A 24,413-nucleotide genomic window follows, 5' to 3' on the forward strand; every position below is an offset into this window, starting at 1 on the left:
GGGCCGCCCTTGCTGCAGAATGATAAGGAACAAATCCTGACGGATATTGTAAAGTAATTAATGATCAGTGAGATACCTGCACAAATATTTAAAGAAATGTCCATGTTGGATTTTATTTAGTACATATATCATTCTGGAGTTATGTTTTAATGTCTAAAGCGGAGGTGAAAATAATTTTTATTTCCACAATCGAACTATTATCGCTTTGAATCAGTCACCTTCGGTCGCCAATAGAGACTGCACATGACGTCACGAAGTTGGTTCGAGTTTACAATGGCTACATGTACTACGCAGGTAAAACTCGTGATTACATTCCTTTGTTGCTAAATATAACAGACAATTTCCTTATTAGTAAGACATTCCTGATCCTGAATCTAAATTAGGAGTCAGTGCTTTTGATTTTCGACTCAGATAAAGCAAGATTTATCTGTCTGCAAGTGTTAGTTTCAGTAATCACCAAATATAGTCCATTTGCTTTCACTTCATTCGAAAATCGTCACCATGTCCTCGTTTGCAAAAGAGACAAAGCTGAATTGAAAGCTAACAATATTCGAGGCTTAGTTCTGTTACATTTCTTTTTTTTTTTTAAGTATGTATTAAAGTATTCCACTCAAGCGAGATTTTTAGCGGAAGCGTCAGTAACACTACGATACAAACAGACCAAGTGACGCAACGAACCATTCGAACGTCCTCCGATGCTTTTAAAACATGCCTACATTTTGCATATGCTAAATGGTGTGCCGACCACACGGTAGTTACGTTATATTTTTAAAAGTCTAAACTAAACTATTTTCAAAACCATGAAATTTTGTTTCTTCCAAACTTAATTTACATTTTAATATCTGTCCAATAACAGTGCAAATGTTCATTTTATACACCATTATTTTTCCAACACAACTTTAGAAGTGATATTGCTCGACAAGTTAAACTTTAAATGTGATACTGATGTCAAACATGACCCAGTCATATCAAAATTTTGCTGAAAATGGGTATAACGACTGCACCCGGACCACACGTTATTGGGCATTGTCTTAGCCACACAGGTAACCCATTTCTTTATTGCTTTAAAACAAAATCGATGACAGAAATAATACGCACTAATAAATGTCTCACTCATTGACTTTTCCTTCTATTATCGATTTTATTTTGCAGCTTTCACACGACATTTTAACCTGTTAAGCCTGCGGATTACCCAACAATGCTATTGCTAGCTGGTACATGTTGTGCGGCATTTTACGCAATCGAAATTGTAAGAAAATGTCGACGACATAAAAGTCTACTGTAGTAGGATTACATATTATTAATCAATGCAGTCCAGTTTGCGAGCTCTTTCGAAAATTAATAATTTTAATGGAGTCACCGAATATTTTCTTTCCCTACCATGGTCTCCGTAATTCTCGCATTTCTGTCGGTATCACAAATTACTGTATCATTGATTTCATGCCAAATGAGCTGTGATTCCTCTGGGGTAGTATTCCTCTTTATTTCAAGCACGAGAATGGCCAATGTAATCAATCACTTTGGCGTCAAAATATCCCGGACAATGTTTACACCCTACCAACCTACAGCATGCACAGACTATCCACTATTTTGTATCATACTGGACTAAACTGGAAACTTTTTCTGAGATAGTACAAATCCTTTGGAGTCATGGAGGTCCATGACGATTATAATGCCTGTAAATAATATCAAATCTGGTATTGTAATAGCCCACTATCCGATCCACTGAGTACATTTAAATGTCTGTGTGAATGCGTGTGTTTAGTAGGGAGAGAGAAGGGCGAAATATTTTCTTTGTTGTTTGGGGGTGGGGCGGGCGGGTGGGGTAACTGATGATAATTGACAATACGAGACTAATGAACGGACAGAGTAAAAGCCTTTCAAGAAATAAATATTAGTGGTCATAATTTGTCAATAACTCCACCCTGTTTCATCAAATAATGTTTGGTATCATATAAATCAAAAGTACTCACCTGTTGCAATCTGGAGAATTCCTCCAAGTCGACAGGGGCTTTTCTAATGAGACTTCTTAAACGAATGTTTTCTCGAGTCAGGTTATCAAGAAGATGCTTGGAATGACCAGGCACGTACGTCTCGTCTTCATCCAACGTGATTTGGCTGGAAAGCCCATGCTGCTCCAAACGACTCTGCAAGTTTCGGATCGCTGCGTCCATTGCCCGAACTCTCTTTTGCAAAGACACATTCTCCTGTTTGGACTCTTGTAAAAGCCTAGAAACTGTCTCTACTCCCTCTTTCCTAATTTTGTTAGAATACAATTCTTGCTGTAGTTGACGAATAAGCACCTTGAAGTGTTCTAATTTTTCCCGATTAGCATTTCTTTCCAGTTCTATGCTGAGGCTGTCAGAATGTGACGATGATGGTGATGGTGGGTTTATGATTTCCATCCTATCAGACAAAAAAATTATTGAAGAAATTGTAACAGTTAAAGATATTTATATCAAATAGGCAAACATTTTGTATGGAAAATATAAATAAAAGAGTGTTTGGTTATTTTTTTATATTTGCTGTAATGGATTCTTAAGTCTCACTCTTTCTCTACGATAGACCCTCCATAAATAAGGTAGAGAAATGTGAAAAAATAGGTTCATGATGCCGTAACTAATTCAAATCAATTTTGAGACGCACCCTCGCCACAGCGACAATGGAGTATCGTAGTCATAGCTAGCTGATGACTTACAATTACTCGAAAGAGGAAATGTACACCGAGCTTTTCTCGACGAATCCACCATTCCCATGTATTTGTGGCTAGATTGTTTCTTACTAATCCTCTGACTTATATGTTTTCTTACCAAAGTGAAAGAAATATTCCCTTAAATGCTTTGAAATCCCACTTACCTCATATCCTCGGTAATTCCAAGCCCAATCGGATAGACTCCTGACTTTCGCAACGCAAATAGGGAAATTCCCTCTGACAAGTCGAAACTAAGTGATAGCTTAATCAGTTGTGCCGGTTGTTGCCCTATTGTGTGGCAGTGAGTGTGGTTCGGTTTGAACGAGAGTTACGCAAAATAAAAAAATAAAAATAGATGTGTGTGTGTGTGTGTGTGTGTGTGTGTGTGTATTTATGCCTATATCTCAAGTGGTAATGTTACAAGTGCTCACTACTGTGTTATGACGCTACATACCTCATAGATAACAGCTTATTTATTTATTAATTTATTAATTTATTTATTTAGTTAAAGCTTGTGATGAATTTAATCGAAGTAGTTATTGTACAATAAGTACAATTTGCTGAAAAAGATCTTTTATTAATGTGTGAGATAGGGCGGTACATACAATTTCAGAACGTAGAATGAGTGTTTTTACTCACATTTTAAATAATTTTGTTCCTGATATGTTCCTTCAGTTAGCAAATGTTTAGCAAAGACATCCTGTATGGACTTTTATAAGAAATCCTTCGGGGGATATCCAGTCAGACAGAAGTCCCTATTTTAAACTATTATGAATCATGGGATTGGCTGACTACCTCCTGAATGCGCATCACTCACGATTTGATTACACGAATAACACAAAATTGTGATTACCAAGAAGACGTGGATTCTCCTAATTGATGACCATTCATCTAGACTAGAAAAAAAAAAGAATATTTGCAGTTTTGATTCACTTCCCACACATTTGAATGTGTGCCAATAACATGTAGCATGCCTTATTCATAGAGATGCCGTGTGATTTTCTGTGTCAATTCTAGTCTTATCATTTCATTAGCAATAACCTCTGTCTGCCTGGGTTCGAGTCTCGGATTCAGCCAATGTGGTTAGGTGTGAAAGCTTGCCAGTAGCTTCTCGTGGGTCGGTGGGTTTTTCCAGGTTTTTCCTCCACCATTAATACTGGCCGCCATGTATAGCCTGTCGTGTGCTGAAAATGGCGTTAAACCCCACAACAACAACAACAATCATAGCAATGGTTTTATTAATTATATTGGAAACATAGCGCCCCTCCCCCTACTCCATACTCTTGAAGGTTGATGGTTTTATTAATTACATTGGAAACATAGCGCCCCTTCTCTACTCCATACCCCTGAAGGTTGATGGTTTTGTTAATTATACTGGAAACATTGCGCCCCTCCTCTACTCCATACCCCTGAAGGTTGATGTTTTTAATAATTATACTGGAAACATAGCGCCCCTCCCCATCTCGATAACCCTGAAGGTTGATGTTTTTAATAATTATACTGGAAACATAGCGCCCCTCCCCTACTCCATACCCCTGAAGGTTGACGTTTTTAATAATTTTACTGGAAACATAGCGCCCCTCCCCTACTCCATAAACCTGAATGTTGACGGTTCTAAACAACCTACTAATGCGTCTAACTATTTTGCGATGTTGTTGTAGCTGTTAATGACGGTTGTCACGTGCTGGTTTATTTCGTGAATCAGCATATACACCCCTGTTGATGTTTTATGTTTGTTAGGTAATATGTTAGGTAAGTCGCCATATTAGTAATAGTGTTAACTACTGTACGAGGTAGATATATAGATAAGTATGCACTCATGCATGAATGATAAATAAATCATATCTACTTAACTAACCCACATACATACATACAGACATACAGACAGACATACATACATACACCAGGCCAGTTCCAGCAAATTATTGAATACTATCATACCAGACAGACGGCCAGATATCAATACCAATTGCAATAACAAACAGTTACATACAGACAGATATAAAGACACGCATACTTGAAACAAACCACAATAACACACATCCCTCCCTTTTCGGGGTGGGGTGGGGAGATTTTTTATTTATTTTTTTACACATTATTGGCTGTATCATGCCTAGGGAATGGAAACCAAGTGTCTTTTCCAAGACACGCCGAGGCAGCCTACCCAGGCTATAGCCTGGGTGGGTATCGAACCCGCAGGATTTAGGAGCAGTTACTTCCTCAAGAACATATTAAGCTATCACTAAGCGTACTTTTTAATGTCTCTTGATACGCCACTGCCCGCGACATGACATTTCAAAGGGATCTCTTGATACACCACTGCCCGCGACATGACATTTCAAAGGGATCTCTTGATGCACCACTGCCCGCGACATATTTCAAAGGGATCTCTTGATACACCACTGCCCGCGACATATTTCAAAAGGATCTCTTGATACAGCACTGCCCGCGACATATTTCAAAGGGATGGAAGATTGTCAAATCTATTTTAAGTACATATACTTACGTACGAGTGCACTGTATATGTATACTAGTTCAATGAGCCAGATAGACGGGCTAAATATAGACAACGCGTAATGTAATAACTAAAGTATATGAACGGACTTAACGAAGTACCTACTCTTTTTCACTCACAAAAAGAAAATTTTAAACACATTTATTATAAATTTGTAGCATGGCTTCAGATTTACAACGATTGCAAAGAAGCTTTTGTATTTATCATCGTGAAAAGTCAAAAGAAATTACATTAACTGTGGAACAAAATAGGTGGTAGCGTTTGGTTATTGTTTAGCGTGGCCTACACAATATACTTCGCTATGAAAGATCATGTTTCTTTTTTTTTTTCCTAAAGGAATTTGAAACATGTTGCAAGTATATAGTTTCGTTTTCTCTTAATAATCAAATTACGATCTTGAAGGTCTGGACGATTCTCTTTACAAGACTATGTCATCATCAAAACAATCGGATTTTCATGTCCTAAGGTGACTTTGTTTTTCAAAAGCGTTTGGAAAATAGTTTCGGTTTTGTTTTTAATTTTCTACTGGCAAGTTTTCTCACGTACCCACATTTGTCGAACTATAGACTCTAACCCGCGCATAGAGATGAGATGGCAGTGATCCATAGCTGTGACCGCTTTAGGACTCACGGTACTAATTCAGTTCCCATGGTAAACCTATGCAAACACCATGATATTAAAAATTCAATAACTTAAAAGTTTTGAGTGCTCATGACCAAACCTATATTTATTAGTATAGATGAAACCTGGATGTCAGCTTCTGCGTAGAGGAAAGGACATGAGCCTAGGCATTTTCTGGACCTGCATGTGTTTGAAATATGTGCTTTAAATTCCGCACCAAAGAGTCAGGTGCTAATTTTAGTAATGAGTGTTCCAAACTCTAGACTGTTAAAGGACTGAAATTCTATCAAGAAAACAATGTCTCTATTTTTTTCCACTTACAACTAGGATAAGCTCTCAAAAAATTATTTTTTCCTACAACATAACTTACTTATTAACCAATCCTGGTCAGCCAAACCCATATATACTCTATTTTATGCACACCCATTTCCAGGCTGGTTCCAATTTTTCCATATCATTAGTACTGTGTGTCCTTTAGACTACTCGGCCAAACAGAGCATCCATCTATCTTGTATACAGATTTGGGGATGCCCAAATTAAATAGGCACCATAAAAACAGCATGTGCTGATGTTCGAGTCAACTCTCTACATACATACATACATACATACATACACACACACACACACACACATATATATACATACATACACACACACATATACATACATACATACATACATACATACATACATACATGCATGCATGCATGCATACACACACACACACATACATACATACATACATACATACATACATACATACATGCTTGCTTGCTTGCTTACTTACTAACTTACTTACCTACTTACTTACTTGGAGGCTAAATGATCACGTTCTGCTTGATTCATTATTCAGTTTCTTCGTACGAACATAACACCTACCGCGTCAATTGCTACAAATCTACATGTACTTAATTTCAGATGCATTAATCCATCATGGAAATATCGTGCCCCCACCCCCACCCCCTCTCTCTCTGTAAATAATATGGTGGTGCGCCATTTAAGGTTACTATTTGGAACTTGTGCGTCATGCTTCATATCGTCGATGGACAACTTTCTTAAAGGTTGGCATATTATGAAATGAATAAGGCCATATGATAATCTATTAATCTATTTATATTGCAAGGTAGGAGGAGGTACACAATTGTATCATGGTATACCGAGCATTTTAATTTGGTACACCTATAACCACATCTCTTTTCATGCTTTTTCAGCAATTTCAAAACATGGTAATGTTAATGTTGTATGGTATTTTGTTTTGATGACGTTTAAATCTATATGTCAATGCACAGAGGGGGTCCGAGTCTAATATCTAGGTAATCCTATTTGTTCTGCTTACTAACCAAGGTCTTACAAAGATAATCCGGAATAAACATGACTAAATTAGCACAGATCTCTCTGTGTGTATGACCTATACGAAGGACGTGAAATATGTATTCTACTTAGATTTCAAACGGATCTCTACAAAGAAAATACTGCAGAGAAACGCAGGGCAAAGTATAAGTGTCGTCGCTATTTCAACCCCGGGTATTCAGGATGACAGTCTGTCACACAAATCTTGAAATGAAAGGCTTTGAACCAGCTTGGCTGGGTACTAAGTGATCTCACATACTCTCTACAAGTACACCCAAACATCACCTACATAACCCAATTCACATCTTAGCGCAATCGAAATTTATATTTTAGCGCAACAACGCTATAAGCCACCGAGATAGTAATGATACGTACTATTATGTATTTTTTGTGTGCAAAAATCCAAAGGCGAAAGCATAGTTGCCACCAAGATTCGAATCAAGGTTGGAGGCTGAATAGTCAGGCAATCACCTTTAAACTGAACACGACGTGGGCTCATTGATGTTGAACAGGCCCGATGCGCACTGTGCAGGTCGTAAGAGGCCCTCGGATGAGTCCTGCGATAATATTACAGCTGAGAATATCTTGTATGTTCTAAAAGAGCGAAGTTTATGTCATTTATTGGACCTTGTATTTAGGATTTTACCCTTCTTGCCTTTATGTTTATTTTGTTGTTGTGGGTTTTAACGCCATTTTTCCTGCACAAGATAGGATATACATTGCGGCCAGTTTAACTGGTGGAGGAAGAACCAGGGAAAACCCGGGAAAGAACCACCGATCCACGGGAAACTACTGGCAAATGTTCTCACGTATTTACATTCTTCGAACCATAGACTTGAACAGAGAGATGAGACGGCAGTGATCCATAGCCGTGACCACTTTAGACTACTCGGCCAAACTGAGTCTCCATCTTTCTTTTGTATACACGTTTGAGAATGTTTACATTTAAGAGGGACCATAAAGCCACGCATGTGCTGATGTGCGAGTAAACTCTCTACGAAACATACATACATACATACATACATACATACTCGCTTACGTACTTGGATACCGCTCCGGTGGCCTAGACATCACTATAAACTGTCACAATTGTTAAACCTACGTTAAAAATCCAAATCACACACACTCACACACACGTACTTAATTGGAGGCTACATGCTTATGTTCCTCTCTCTCTCTCTCTCTCTCTCTCTCTCTCTTAACGTTCTATATAATAATATGCAGTACACCAAACAAATGCAGATACCTGCATGCGATATAATATGGGTAAAACTGTCTGGATAGGAGAACCATTCTACCACATTGCAAAGAGCATACTGTTAATTTAAATATGGGGATTCATTCGGGTACTCTCTGACTGATATCAAAGCTGTTTACGGGTGCAATTTTCTCTCATATACTACAATTATGAGGTCGTTTCATCGTTAAAGTCGCGAATCTATGGAGGATGACCAACGTTCTGGAAGACCATTGTCTGCGATTGGTGAGACAAAGTGGAAGCTGTGAAAGGCAATTGATGAAGACACTCGACACACATTGGAAGATATTTATATTATTACGAGCATTAATTCCTGGGCTGTTTTTATTATGCATAAGAATAATTTGAGACATCAAAGGTTTGTACAAGACGGGTCCCGCATTTGTTCACGGCTGATCAAAACCAGACTTAGGATGAAATCGCCAAACACCTACTCGCCAGAAAGAGTGACCAGAGACGTTTGAATGAAATAATCAAAAGCCATAAAGCAGGGATTTATTTTTTTAACCCGATCTGGGGCTGCGGGAGGCAGAGTCGCCTATGGCGCTCGCTTTGTAATCACTCACACTACTCACCCCTTTCCGCGTGAGTTCGAGCCTCGGCTTAGCTAAAGTGGGTATGTGAGAAGTCTGAAAGTAGCTTCCCGTTGGTCGGAGGTTCTTCTCGGATTCTTACTTCACCAAATATACTGGCCGCCATATATAGCCTTTCATGTGCTGAATATAGCGATCGCCCCCCCCCCCCGAAAAAAAACCCCCACTGAACTCGATTCAAATTTGGATCGGAGAAAAGACAAAACGAGAACGAATCGCTCGACGTAATCGGACAGTTAAGAGTTGTATGCGCATAACTTTCCAGTGGAAAAGATCAGGCACCTGGATATAGCCATGCCCCCAAAATGTTGTCAAAAGTTGTGGAACACCCGAACGACCCAACCACAGTACCTGGGGTATCTATCTACTCCCTGACAACGAGCATGCGCATAAATCTGCCTCAGATCAGACTATATCTGCTACAGTAGCTAACAGTAGTTGGTATAACTTGTGACTTTTGACCTAGCGTGGACCTAGCTCCTCTGTAAAGCTCTCTCTCGTGGACATGGCGGCTCAGCAGCTATGCTCATCCCCCGGCAGAGAGAGAGCATATGGTAGAAGGTATGTGGACAGTACAAGGTATCAGCTCAGGCGCGCTAGGACATATTGGTCATCTACTGCATCAGCATTCGTCTCCAAATGTCTCGACATTGTCGTGCTACTAGATTCAGACAGAACCAGAGAGTGAAACTGACCATGCGCGACTTTCCCTTACATAAATTCAACACACGCACAACTCATGACCTTATTCCCCTCGCGCTTTTTGATACTTTCAGGTACTGTGATGATGGACGAACGGTAAATCAGCATGTGTGGATATACTGGAGCTGCAACTGCAAACTTGCGCACTGGTGGCTGAGGGCATAGGGTCGCTATTCACTGGATCGAAGCAGCAATCGAACACGGCAGCAAGCTGGGCAAATGGGCAGCCCTACTGAGGAAAATGCAGTGAAAGATGCTCTAAACATGCCTGTTTCACCGTAACCCTCCTGATGATAAGGATCCCACCTTAGTGGACGACAATCTAATCAAAAGTAAAGATGATACCACTCACAACCACTGTCTGTAATGTGCTTACATTAACGGATAGTACATAAGCAAACATAACAGCGAGAAAAACAGCTCTAGTTGGTTAAGAACCCGCAAGACCCGACATTCAGTGAGCATGAATGAAAGTCCTCTACATAAAAATTATGGAAAAGCGTCGTAAAGCTAAAGGTTGGGGTCGCCATCGAATAACATCTGGTCAGTAATCTGACAAACCTCTCAAAGTTTGTGAACAACAGACTAAAGCAAATGAGATCAACATTGTCTGTAGAAAAGACATGCAACTACCCTCAGCGTCGATGCACCCATCATGACCAACACAGATGAGATCGAGAACAAACGAAGACCCGGAGTCTCTTAATGCAGATGCACCGATGGCAGACAAGCTCACCATCAATGGTGATATCAGTACTAGAGTTTGAACGGATCATCAGACATGGCCAAGTGTGATCTAAGATGGCTTTGTCAAGTGCAGGAACAGCGGACTCCTCATACCGAGGATATACGCACAACACGACCTCTTAATCGCAAATTCCGCCTTCCAAACCGCAAGACGATATTTCCTAATTAAAACAGAAAAATGTGAAGTAGGTCTTTCTGAAGAACGTGCAGTTAACTAGAAGCAATTGATGCGATATCTGAGAACGTCGCGGAAGGATCGGCATCCTTCAGAGACTCTGTACTCTACCGCATACAAAACCTTTGGCACCATCACGCGTAAGAATAAAGACTGGATTGATGAAAACTTTACTGCCATACGGAGATTGCAGGCTCCAGAGGGTTTATTTAGAAGATACCACCTCATCGTCTAAGAAGATAGCCTTGAACATGAAGAGAACGGTCCAGTGCACACTCAGAGAGTTGCAAGAACCATTACTGACCAACAAGGCAGATGAGATTCAGTTTTATGTAGACAGGAATGGTAAAAATAACTTTTATGATGATCTGAAGACAATCTACGAGCGACAATTATAAGGAACATCACCAATACAAAGTACTGACGGCCTCACACTGCTCACCGACAAGAAAATATAATAATAAGATCGGCTAAGCACTTCAACAATATCCTCAATCAATAATCGTCTATCAATGAGGGGACAAATGATCGACAGTCCCAAGTGGACATAAAGATAACGTTTGCTAATCCCGAACTCTAAAACTGTCAAAGCAATTGACCTGCTGTTGCATTGATAATCATATCGAGCAGATGCTACACCAGCAGAAGTCTACAATGTCGCAGGCTCGAGCATGCCATAAAATGACTAAGCTCTTAACGTAATCCAGACTTGAGGAACTATACCCCAGGAGTACAACGATGTGTCCATGGTAACAGGCAATCCTGCGACAACCATTGGTGCATCTTCTGTTGTCATAAGTCACTAAATCCTGGCCAGAATTCTATCAAATCGCCTTGGGTATCACACCAATAAAACGCTTCAGTCTGACAGTCAGTATGGCTTAAGGAACATAAACATGGTGTTTGAAGCTCGCCAACTCCAGGAGAAATGTTACGAACAGAACTCCAACCTATACACGACATACACTGCATTCGCTAACCTGACGAAAGATTCTGAAGTTTGTCGAAGATCGCATCATAATTGTGTTGCTCAGAGAAATGCATCGTAATGGTTCGGCAGTTCCATGACGGCATGCTCAATCGTTTTGTGGGTAAACCATTCTTAATCACCAAAGGACTCAAGCAGGCCTGTGTGTCTATCACAATCCTGCTCCGTATCATTCTCTCTGCCATATTTACAGATTCCTTCCGTAATTATGATGCTGACATCGATATTAGATACCGGACTTCATAGCGAGTTCTTCAACCCTAGAAGACTGCAGGCGAGAATGAAAAAGTCAATGCACATGGTCTCCTATTAGCTGACGAATGTTCCCTCAGTGCCTCAGTGCCGAACCTGAGCCTGAAAAAGTACGGACCATCTCTCTTCAGCTTGTGATTATTTCGCTCTCGCAATCAGAATCAAGAAAACTGAGGTAATGCATCAACCTGAACTAGCAACGTTGTATCTAAAGCCTACCATCACAGTGAATCACCAAACCGTCTAGTCAGTGGAGAAGTTCACCTACTTCGGCAGTAAGCTGTCACATGCAGTCCACATCGATGACGAAACTAAAGCCAGAATTGCTATAGCAAGCGTGGGCTTTGGAAGAAACCACCAAATTTGCGGGAGCACTGGGGGATCAGTCTGCCAAACAAATGAGGGTCTACAAAGCTTTCTGTTGCTAAGGCTGATATATGCAATCAAACCCTGATGGGCATATTGACGCCACGCCACGAAGCTAAATCATTATTAGTGAGCTGCCTTGCAAAACTGATGAAAATAAGATGGTAGACACTAAGATTCTCACACAGACAGACATTCACAGCATCTACACTCTGCTGGTGAATCACAGATGAGGTGGGTAGGCCACATCACCAGCATGTCAGAGGAGCGACTACAACATAAGCTCCTCTACGGCGAGCTGATGGAGGGAAATGGATCTCAGGGTGGTTAGAAGAGACGCTTGAAAGACTCCATCAAGGTCTTATTGAAACACTAGCACTGAATCTTGGGAATCTCTCGCACAGGATAGTATCTCCTGGCGGAGTCTCAACCAGTGTAGCTACAGACTATGAGCTGAGGATACTTGTAGAGGCAGTGCCAAAAGGAAAGAAGTGTAAATTTAGGAACTGCTATACTTCCTGTATTAATCAAGCAACCCTTGGCATTCTATGTCAAGTGTGTCACGGATAGTTCAGGGCACAATCTGTCCTAATGAGTCACTCACGTGTTCATAGAAACCAAACCAGTTAGTAGTGTCATGATTGGTTTGATGAGACTAATGGCAGAGCAATAACGCAGATGAGATTTAACCCTACACAGATAGAAATGGCATGAATACTGTATATGATTCTTTGAAGACAATCTACGTGCCACAGTCGTCAGGAACATCTCCAATACTGAGTGTTGACAGTTTGACACTGCTAGCTACAAAAAGAAAACCTACTGTAAAGATGGGCAGAACACTTCAACAGCATCCTCAATGAAGAGTCATCTATTAGAGAAGAGGCAGCTGCCTCAAGTGGAAAACAACATAACACTTACTGATCCTCCAAGGCTGACTGAAACTGAGATGCAATTGACATGATGACAAATGTTAAAGCATCTGGAGCAGATTCTATGCCAGCAGACGCTTGAAAGACTCACCAAAATTATCCCTGAAACATTTCAAGACTCGGAGTCTTGGGAAGATCTCTTACAAGAGCGCTCCGCTTGGCGGAGTCTCGTCCATACCGGCTACACAGACTCTGAACGGGAAGAATTGCTGAGACAGTGCAGAAACGTGAGCAGCGGAAATTTCAGAAATGCAGCACACCTTTATCGATCAAGCAAACCCAAGCGCAAACTCCTGCAATTATGTCACAGACAGTTAAATTAGGCTTGATTAAACGCTGACATAGTCAGAAACCAAACCAGTTAGTTAATATTATGGTCATCTTGGAACTCAAAGGACGAACAACCCACTGTGAGTAGTCAATCGGAACTTTGTACGTAAGTAATGGTAGTTTTGGATTTTCCTCAAGCCCGTTGTTTATATTACGCCATACTATCTTCATGAACGTCACAATGACTAGATAACGTGCAATCACTAATAGTAACGTAATCAACAGCTTCTTGCTACTATAACCAAATGACCTTTTTACTGACAACGTTGCAGGAATAACATAATGAATCAAAAGTGCAGTTATTTAATTCACGTTATAGCGTCGTCCAGTGTTATGTTCTGTAAGACTCTGCTCCTCTCACATTTAGCCGGATGTTTCTCCGCCAAAAATTTGCCAGCTTGTCAGGTCTCACTACAATTACATATCTTTCTCTTTCAGAGAGTCGAATTTACTTGAGACGCGTTGGAAAAATATCGGAATGATCCGAATTTGTAAGATGTATGTGTTGTGGCCGTGGTAGTATCATCCCAAGGGCATGTAACCCACTTTAATAAGTATTGGTCTGATCCCTAAATTCCTATCGAGCCGTAGATCACGAAGACCACATTTTCTTCTTTTTATATCCTACTTACAGAAGCATGACTTGCTGATATGAAACGGAAAAAAAAGACAACAAAGGTCTTTCACACAATTTCCATCTGGTTTGCAGTAGTTTTATCAAGTTGATCTCATTAGGCGGTAGGGTAAGGAGGCCTAGACCTTAAATGTGGGATTGTATCGTAGGTTCGACCCGTTGTTGTCATCCGCTGACTTATGGCCATGCCACAGAATGACAACACACGGCGTACTCAGGTATATGCAACGAACTGACAAGGGATGAAGGATGCAGAGCCATGCGAATATACTGAATTTCCGCAACTGATGCATGGCCATGCCACGGTTTGGCGACCCACGACGTAGACAGAGCCATGCTATGGACGAATAACGCCCAATGGACGCACAACAATGGGAAGTGCATACTATGCCTGATGAGCTGAAAACCATTAATTAGTAATACCAGTAACAGTCTGGAATAATACGTATGCTACACTCCTGCTTCATATTACCAGGGACAGTATACAACAGGTACGCTAGTGTCAGATATTAAATGTAGCCCCAGTTGAATCGTCCTGATCCTGAATTTCTGATGATATACTAAGGTGTAAGTGATATTCATTTGCCATATATACATTTGTATATATTTGTTTTTAAACAAAACTCGAAAATAGGTTACCAAATTAGCATATCTTCTATACTTTATATTTTTCTCCTCTGAAAGTTTTGGAAGACCAAGTATGTTTTTGACTCTTTCTGTCTCACTGATCCGGTGGCCTAGTGGTTAGAGCGTCCGCCTCGGATGCGGGAGGTCGTGGGTTCGATCCCCAGTAGAGTCATAACAAAGACTTACAAAAATGGTACTAACAGCTGCCTCGCTTGGCGCTCAGCACTAAGAGGTTAGTGTTAGGACTGGTCGGCCTGGCGTCAGGATAATGTGACTGGGTGGGATATCATGCTACATGTCTGCGGCATGATGCCCCAGTGCTAGACATCACTATAAACTGCCACACTGCAGATATCATAGCAATATGACTGAAAAATTGTTAAAGCTACGTTAAAAATTCCAATCACATACACACACTCTCTCTGTCACTGTCTGTCTGTCTGCCTGTCTATCTCTCTCTCTGTTTATGTGTATTTTGATAAGGACATAAAGACTGCTGAATAACTAGCACACACAAAGTAGAACATTTGCACACAATTTCATTTCTGTTTTATCATTTTTTTAACATTGGTAAACAATATATTTTCAATGAATCATCTATGTTGTGTACAACATTTCAGAATGAGTTTTGCTTTGATTACCAATCAAGATTTTTTATCGTTTATCTTTGACCGTGATGGATTGAAAGTTTATAGTAGACTATATCCCGAGCTAGTTCTTCTTTTTATTACTTATTATTATTATTGCATACTTCTGTGTACTCAGGTTGATAATGGTTTGGTTATATCTGGTGGTGGAATAATCTTCTTCTGTGAAATAAAACTTAACCTAAATGCTACCGCACAATCCACAAACACTACAAAATTAAGCTGATAAGACAAGTTCATGGCTAGAACAGATACACGTATGAGTTACAGCAGTTTTACCGGCTTTGATACGTATATCTGTCGGAAAAACCGTCGACCCAGATATCCACCAGTTACGTAACCAAGAGGTGACCTATATTATTTGCGTGAGTTTAACATGATCTAATTCAATTATTGTAGTCGATATGTTGAAAATCCGTGCTTGTATTAAAATAATGAAATGTTTTGAATTCGATTTTTTATAGACTCCTTTTTTTCTCCGTTTACTTTACATTGTCAGAATCGTGTACTGTTTTTCCATACAACACATCTTCATATTGCACGACATGTGTGTCTATAAATACTATCGCGCAAGCGACTACTTTGGTTGTAAACAAACGATGTACGCCCATGTAGCAGATGCTTTAGCTTTTTATGTATTAGCTGTTTCGTCCATTTGAAAATAGAGATGCCAAGAAAGTTAACAATGTGGATGAGTTCATTTAATCATAAAAGAAACTTTCAACCAAGCAAAGAAATGAACGTGGTGTTCACAATGTCCACAAGAAATGTTAGACACGCAGTTTTTAAAATACCATTCTGATCATTGAAACAGTTATTTTTGGAGAAATGTTGGTAACTTGTTGCGAACAGAATGATCCAGACTATGACCAGTGCTCTCTAGGGTCTAAAAATATAATATAAAGCATATTCAGGCCAAGGGCTATCGCATATCTATCAAATAAATACCATTTTACAAATCAATCATAACACTAAATTCGAGAAATAAAATGCAACTGAAGGTTTTCGTAAAAAAGACTATGAGCCTCAGAACCAATAATCCAAGACGACAAAGTCTTATTTCCTCTGGATAATTGGATTGTTACGTAGCAGCTGCTTTGGAATTTCTCCGTTTATCATTTTCCATAAAATATTATAAAAGTACTAAAAGTCATGCACGTCGTGCACACATTATATGTCCCTTACACAAAAGGCCTGCAAGTGACAGGACATAAACATATGTCTTCATTAGCTGGTAATAAGAATGGCAATAAATATAGTTAAATTTTTGCATCATGAATCTCCTCAAAATGAACTTTCTTAGCTCTAGAAATCAGAATTACGTGATTCATGTCATGGGTTCCAAAACTTGATGCAAATCACGAAATTGTAATTTCGAGTACATTTCCGACAATTATCATATTCTGGTTACTGCATTCAAAATTAAATGAATATCATATTCCATAGCGTCCTTTTGATAATTGCAATTAAAAGTATTCATATTTTTTCCCCACATTATAATTCTAAACAATCAACGACTGAAGAAAAGCACAGATCCACTTAATTTAATCAATCAATGCAGATTCCTCCACTTCTCAGATCACATGTATAAATTGTACGTAATTGACCCAAATCATAAATTCAGTTCACCACAGGCAGAAAAGCAGAAATGAGTTGGATCGACAGAAAAAACAAACAAAATCGACCCATTCCAGACCAACTGCAAAATGTAACATAACTAGATTTTTTCTTTCAAAGTAATGTCGAGCGTGGGACGAAGTTCAAAGGTCGCTCTGCGGTGCAATGTGCACATTAATATCGTTACTGTGTATTGATGACTCTACGGCTGTGTGTTTATTTTGGAATACAATATATATTCCATTACTTTATTTCTTGTAGTGTATTTTTTTTTAATTAATAATCATTACGTAGAAAAACAACACGAGTATATAATAAAACGGTTACCATATTTGTATGGGAAAATATTAACTCGTTTATTAGAAGTACACTTCTTTCACTGCTGAAATTAATACGATTGAAAAATATATTATATTTATAGATTGTTCATTTTATGTGATTACTGTCACTAAGAGATAATGTTAGGTTGAATAGTTCGGTTTTCATGATTAACACTCGCCAGGAATAAACAATGACACTCTTTATAGCAAATGACATCATCTTGTTGTGGCAAATGTATGCCTTTATACAACAAAACAAAACATTATAGCAAATGACATCATCTTGTTGTGGCAAATGTATGCCTTTATACAACAAAACAAAACATTATAACAAATGACATCATCTTGTTGTGGCAAATGTATGCCTTTATACAACAAAACAAAACATTATAGCAAATGACATCATCTTGTTGTGGCAAATGTATGCCTTTATAGCAAATGACGTCATCTTGTTGTGGCAAATGTATGCCTTTATAGCAAATGACGTCATCTTGTTGTGGCAAATGTATGCCTTTATAGCAAATGACGTCATCTTGTTGTGGCAAATGTATGCCTTTATAGCAAATGACGTCATCTTGTTGTGGCAAATGTATGCCTTTATAGCAAATGACGTCATCTTGTTGTGGCAAATGTATGCCTTTATAGCAAATGACGTCATCTTGTTGTGGCAAATGTATGCCTTTTTACAACAAAACAAAACATTATAACCATTATCATTTCCTTTTTTCTCTTTTACATTTTTTCTCCAAATATAATAAGGCCATAGAGTAATTTTCAAGTCGGTAATAGCTGATGTCTAACGTTAGGATACAACGCTAGTGTCATTCCTAACGTGAGTGTTCAGCATTGTAATCATCATCATCATCATCATCATCATCATCATCATCATCATCATCTTTAATCATCATCATCATTTTTAATCATTGTGGATTACACATTTAGTCTTGAAAGTCCCATCTGCCATTCTCAATTTTTGTACCAGGTTATGTTATTAATTTTTTTTTTACACACACTCAATTATGCAAGTAAACGCACTCACATAGATTTAAAATGAATTAATATATGTAATTATAGTTGTCGACAGATACATATATAAACAATAAACTAGACACATGTATACACATTTCAGCATCTCAGAAGTCGTATATACATACATAGGATAATACATGTACATATTTATTTGGGGACACAATGTTAAAAGTCGCTATTGGGAGTCTTTAATATATCATTCCCACTAGTCAAGAAAGAATTACAATTATTTAATGAAGTTTTAAACGATGCAAGGGAATTTCGATTAAGTATCCTCAGGGGTAAGGAATTCCAGAATGCAGGTACTAATACAGTGGAAAGATCATCTGAATTGATTGGTTTTCGATATCGGAATCGAGTTCGTTGTTAGTCGTTGATCAGAGATGACGCTCAATATTTGATGATCTTAATTCAGTTAGGTTAAGAACATAATCTGGAGACAGATCGTTTAGAGACCTATATCTCATTTAGAGAATTATATCTCATTTAGAGACCCACATCTCATTTTGAGAATTATATCTCATTTAGAGAATTATATCTCATTTACAGACCTACATCTCATTTAGAGACCTATATCTCATTTAGAGAATATTATCTCATTTAGAGAATTAAATCTCATTTAGGGACCTATATCTCATTTAGAGAATTATATCTCATTTAGAGACCTATATCTCATTTAGAGAATTCTATCTCATTTATAGGCCTATATCTCATTTAGAGAATTATATCTCATTTAGAGACCTATATTTCATTTAGAGAATTATATCTCATGATTCCTTTAAAATAAATAATACGCTTTTCTGCATAGGTGGCCAGTGTGCACGTGAAAATGAAACATCTGAGGGGTTCGTAATGGAAGTTTCAAAATTATTCGTGCGGCTCATTAATTGAGTACTGGATAGATTATTATTGGTCCTGTTTCTCGATATGGTTACAGCCGTACGCTATCAGTAGTAGTATATATCCCGATAATAAAATAGAAGAGGGAAGGTAGATATGTTAACAGTAATCTGAAGCGAGTTATTCTTTTGAAGACCGTTGCATATATGTAATATGTTAGTGGACAGGCGATGCCTTGTTAGAATTGTCATACATTTCGTTTTAGATGTGCATACCGCTTTGCTGACACAGCACTGGTATACTGCGGTTAATTTGAGGTAAATTTTCAATGGAGTCAAAAGATTTACCAGATGAAGGCAGTGCTGAATCGTCAGCGAATAGATCTGTGTTAGAATGCTAGGTCATTAATAAACAGTAAAACAGAAGAGGCCCTAAAATTTAGAGCCTTGAGAAACACCGCTTAAAATCTGATTCGAATTTACTCGTACAAAAAAGACCTGCGATCTGTTAGTGTGACACGACTTGAACCAAGTAAATGAGTTTGGAGAAAACTTGTCGGATGATAGATATTTAATGAACATCGAAGGGTCAACCAAATCGGATGATTTTTTAAAATGAATGAAGATTGCATCAGTTAAGTTCGCTTGATTCAATCGCTAGTAGCCACTGGTCTACAAGTTTCGTCAATCTAGTTTGGCATTAATGCTTTTTGTCGGAAACCTGATTTTAATTTGTGGAGGAGTTGAAACTTGTTAAGATATCCAAAAAGATGCATGCTGACATATATTTAAATAACTGTTGAAAGTTTAGAAGGAATATATATGGGTCGATAGTTCGTGGGGTCATTCTTTTGATTTCCATTACAACTTTTGGTTACTTTTGCTAATTCCAATGACTCTGGAAATTTACAGGAAGATACACTACAGTTAGTTAATTCTTTCAATGACTCAGAGACTGACCAAGCCGTCATTTTCCGAGTTTCGGGGTGAATTCCATTTAGACCAGCTGGTTTGTTATTGTCTATTTCATTGATTCATTAAGGGATATTAAAACTAACATGATCGGACAAACTTTCATTCACTGCGGCAGTAAGTTTATCTATGTTAGGCACTGTAAAATTAGACCTGTCACGTGTTTGGGAAATATTAGTAAAACTTAGGTCCAGTTGCCTGCAGGGACGTCAACTTTTTTCGGGGGGGGGGGGGGCAAAACTTGACGGGCTTGTTAATTTTTGCATATAGGCAACAGCAATTTTACACTTTACAGCACATGCAAATGGCCCCCCCCCCCCATGACGTCGCTGATTGCCTGTATCCCATTTATGGTCGGATTCAGCTTGGTGTACTGAGAGACGACATTCTAATATTACACACTGGTTCAACATCTTGCTTCACTGTATTACACTTCACTTGAAGAAGTCGCTCTATCTGACTTTATTACGGTAAATTTCGAATCAAAACATCCATTCGGATTGTGGAGGAAACTAAACTTTATGCACAAGAAGAGACACAAATCCCAAACACATCTAGAAGACTTCTCTACATTACGTACACCAGTCCATGGGGTCAAGAAGAGACACAAATCCCAAACACATCTAGAAGACTTCTCTACATTACGTACACCTGACCATGAGGTCAAGAAGAGACACAAATCCCAAACACATCTAGAAGACTTCTCTACAGTACGTACACCTGTCCATGAGGTCAACATTTTCCTGTCCCTTGCAGAGAGCTTTTATTGCAGTTGCAGTTTGATAAAATAGAGAGCACTGTACGCAAATATTAATCATAATGATGATTAATAGCAATAATACAAAACACGTAAACTTGATTAATGCACATTTTATTCTTGTAATTTATGTGTATGCGATCATTAGAAGACGGCAACAAAAGTTTTAATTTATGTATATGCGATCATTAGAAGACGGCATCAAAAGTTCTAATTTATGTGTATGAGATCGTTAAAAGACTGAAACAGAAGTTCTAATTTATGTGTATGAGATTATTAGAAGACGGCAACAAAAGTTCTAATTTATGTGTATGAGATCGTTAGAAGACGGCAACAAGTTCTAATTTATGTGTATGAGATCGTTAGAAGACGGCAACAAAAGTTCTAATTTATGTGTATGAGATCGTTAAAAGACTGAAACAGAAGTTCTAATTTATGTGTATGAGATTATTAGAAGACGGCAACAAAAGTTCTAATCTATGTGTATGAGATCGTTAAAAGACTGAAACAGAAGTTCTAATTTATGTGTATGAGATCGTTAGAAGACGGCAACAAAAGTTCTAATTTATGTGTATGAGATCGTTAAAAGACTGAAACAGAAGTTCTAATTTATGTGTTTGAGATCGTTAGAAGACGGCAACAAAAATTCTAATTTATGTGTATGAGATCGTTAGAAGACGGCAACAAAAGTTCTAATTTATGTGTATGAGATCGTTAGAAGATTGAAACAAAAGTTCTAATTTATGTGTATGAGATCGTTAAAAGACTGAAACAGAAGTTCTTATTTATGTGTATGAGATCGTTAGAAGACGGCAACAAGAGTTCTAATTTATGTGTATGAGATCGTTAAAAGACTGAAACAGAAGTTCTAATTTATGTGTATGAGATCGTTAGAAGACGGCAACAAAAGTTCTAATTTATGTGTATGAGATCGTTAAAAGACTGAAACAGAAGTTCTAATTTATGTGTATGAGATCGTTAAAAGACTGAAACAGAAGTTCTAATTTATGTGTATGAGATCGTTAGAAGACGGCAACAAAAGTTCTAATTTATGTGTATGAGATCGTTAAAAGACTGAAACAGAAGTTCTAATTTATGTGTATGAGATCGTTAGAAGACGGCAACAAAAGTTCTAATTTATGTGTATGAGATCGTTAGAAGACGGCAACAAAAGTTCTAATTTGTGTATATGAGACCACTAAAAGACTGAAACAGAAGTTCTAATTTATGTGTATGAGATCGTTAAAAGACTGAAACAGAAGTTTTAATTTATGTGTATGAGATCGTTAGAAGACGGCAACAAAAGTTCTAATTTATGTGTATGAGATCGTTAAAAGACTGAAACAGAAGTTCTAATTTATGTGTATGAGATCGTTAGAAGACGGCAACAAAAGTTCTAATTTATGTGTATGAGATCGTTAAAAGACTGAAACAGAAGTTCTAATTTATGTGTATGAGATCGTTAAAAGACTGAAACAGAAGTTCTAATTTATGTGTATGAGATCGTTAGAAGACGGCAACAAAAGTTCTAATTTATGTGTATGAGATCGTTAAAAGACTGAAACAGAAGTTCTAATTTATGTGTTTGAGATCGTTAGAAGACGGCAACAAAAATTCTAATTTATGTGTATGAGATCGTTAGAAGACGGCAACAAAAGTTCTAATTTATGTGTATGAGATCGTTAGAAGATTGAAACAAAAGTTCTAATTTATGTGTATGAGATCGTTAAAAGACTGAAACAGAAGTTCTTATTTATGTGTATGCGATCGTTAGAAGACGGCAACAAGAGTTCTAATTTATGTGTATGAGATCGTTAGAAGACGGCAACAAAAGTTCTAATTTATGTGTATGAGATCATTAGAAGACGGCAACAAAAGTTCTAATTTATGTGTATGAGATCGTTAAAAGACTGAAACAGAAGTTCTAATTTATGTGTATGAGATCGTTAGAAGACGGCAACAAAAGTTCTAATTTATGTGTATGAGATCGTTAAAAGACTGAAACAGAAGTTCTAATTTATGTGTATGAGATCGTTAAAAGACTGAAACAGAAGTTCTAATTTATGTGTATGCGATCGTTAGAAGACGGCAACAAAAGTTCTAATTTATGTGTATGAGATCGTTAAAAGACTGAAACAGAAGTTCTAATTTATGTGTATGAGATCGTTAAAAGACTGAAACAGAAGTTCTAATTTATGTGTATGCAATCGTTAGAAGACTGAAACAAAAGTTCTAGTTTATTTGTTTGAGATCGTTAGAAGACGGAAATAAAAGTTCTAATTTAAGTATATGAGCTCGTTAAAAGACGGAAACAAAAGTTCTAATTATGTGTAAGAGATCGTTAAAAGACTGGAACAAAAGTTCTATATTATGTGTATGAGATCGTTAGAAGATTGACAAAAAGTTCTAATTTATGTGTATACTACTGTTAGAAGACTGAAAAAAAAGTTCTAATTTATGTGTATGAGATCGTTAGAAGACTGAAACAAATGTTCTAACTTATGTGTATGAGATCGCTAGAAGACTGAAACAAAAGTTCTAATTTATGTGTATACTACTGTTAGAAGACCGAAACTAAAGTTGTGTATGCGATTGTTAGAAGACGGAAACAAAAGTTCCAATGTATGCATAGGAGATCGTTAAAAGACTGAAACAAAAGTTTTGTGTACGAGCTCGTTAGAATACTGAAACAAATGTTCTAATCTATGCATATGAGATCGTTAAAAGACTGAAACAAAAGTTCTGGTTTATGTGTAACAGGTCCTTAGAAGACTGAAACAAAAGTTCTAATTATGTGTAAGAGATCGTTAGAAGACTGAAACAAAAGTTCTAATTTATGTGTATGAGATCGTTAGAAGACTGAAACAAATGTTCTAATTTATGTGTATGAGATCGCTAGAAGACTGAAACAAAAGTTCTAATTTATGTGTATACTACTGTTAGAAGACCGAAACTAAAGTTGTGTATGCGATTGTTAGAAGACGGAAACAAAAGTTCCAATGTATGCATAGGAGATCGTTAAAAGACTGAAACAAAAGTTTTGTGTACGAGCTCGTTAGAATACTGAAACAAATGTTCTAATCTATGCATATGAGATCGTTAAAAGACTGAAACAAAAGTTCTGGTTTATGTGTAACAGGTCCTTAGAAGACTGAAACAAAAGTTCTAATTATGTGTAAGAGATCGTTAGAAGACTGAAACAAAAGTTCTAATTTATGTGTATGAAATCGTTAGAAGACTGAAACAAATGTTCTAATTTATGTGTATGAGATCGCTAGAAGACTGAAACAAAAGTTCTAATTTATGTGTATACTACTGTTAGAAGACTGAAAAAAAAGTTCTAATTTATGTGTATGAGATCGTTAGAAGACTGAAACAAATGTTCTAATTTATGTGTATGAGATCGCTAGAAGACTGAAACAAAAGTTCTAATTTATGTGTATACTACTG

The 24,413-nt window shown here is 37.7% G+C and overlaps 1 protein-coding gene across 6 annotated transcripts in view; it reads right to left on the reverse strand.

Annotated features, from left to right (window-relative positions):
* The window catches only part of LOC149794696 (uncharacterized), a 71,132-nt gene that overhangs the window by 18,246 nt on the left and 28,473 nt on the right, over positions 1–24,413 (reverse strand). Inside the window, exons 1-2 of one of the 6 annotated variants that reach the window (XM_089964311.1) lie at positions 3,332–3,455; positions 1,974–2,406 (exon numbers count right to left, since the gene is read on the reverse strand). In XM_089964311.1, coding sequence (XP_089820437.1) covers positions 1,974–2,406; positions 3,332–3,333 — 435 coding nt within the window. In that variant the 5' untranslated portion in view covers positions 3,334–3,455. Of the gene's footprint in view, positions 1–1,973; positions 2,407–2,646; positions 2,822–2,856; positions 3,013–3,331; positions 3,456–24,413 lie in introns of those variants that run through there. The other 5 variants (XM_089964310.1, XM_089964313.1, XM_089964314.1 and 2 more) reach the window with 5 other exon arrangements.

Source organism: Sinohyriopsis cumingii, chromosome 7, assembly GCF_028554795.1.
Source record: "Sinohyriopsis cumingii isolate HCF-2022 chromosome 7, ASM2855479v2, whole genome shotgun sequence".
Taxonomy (NCBI): domain Eukaryota; kingdom Metazoa; phylum Mollusca; class Bivalvia; order Unionida; family Unionidae; genus Sinohyriopsis; species Sinohyriopsis cumingii.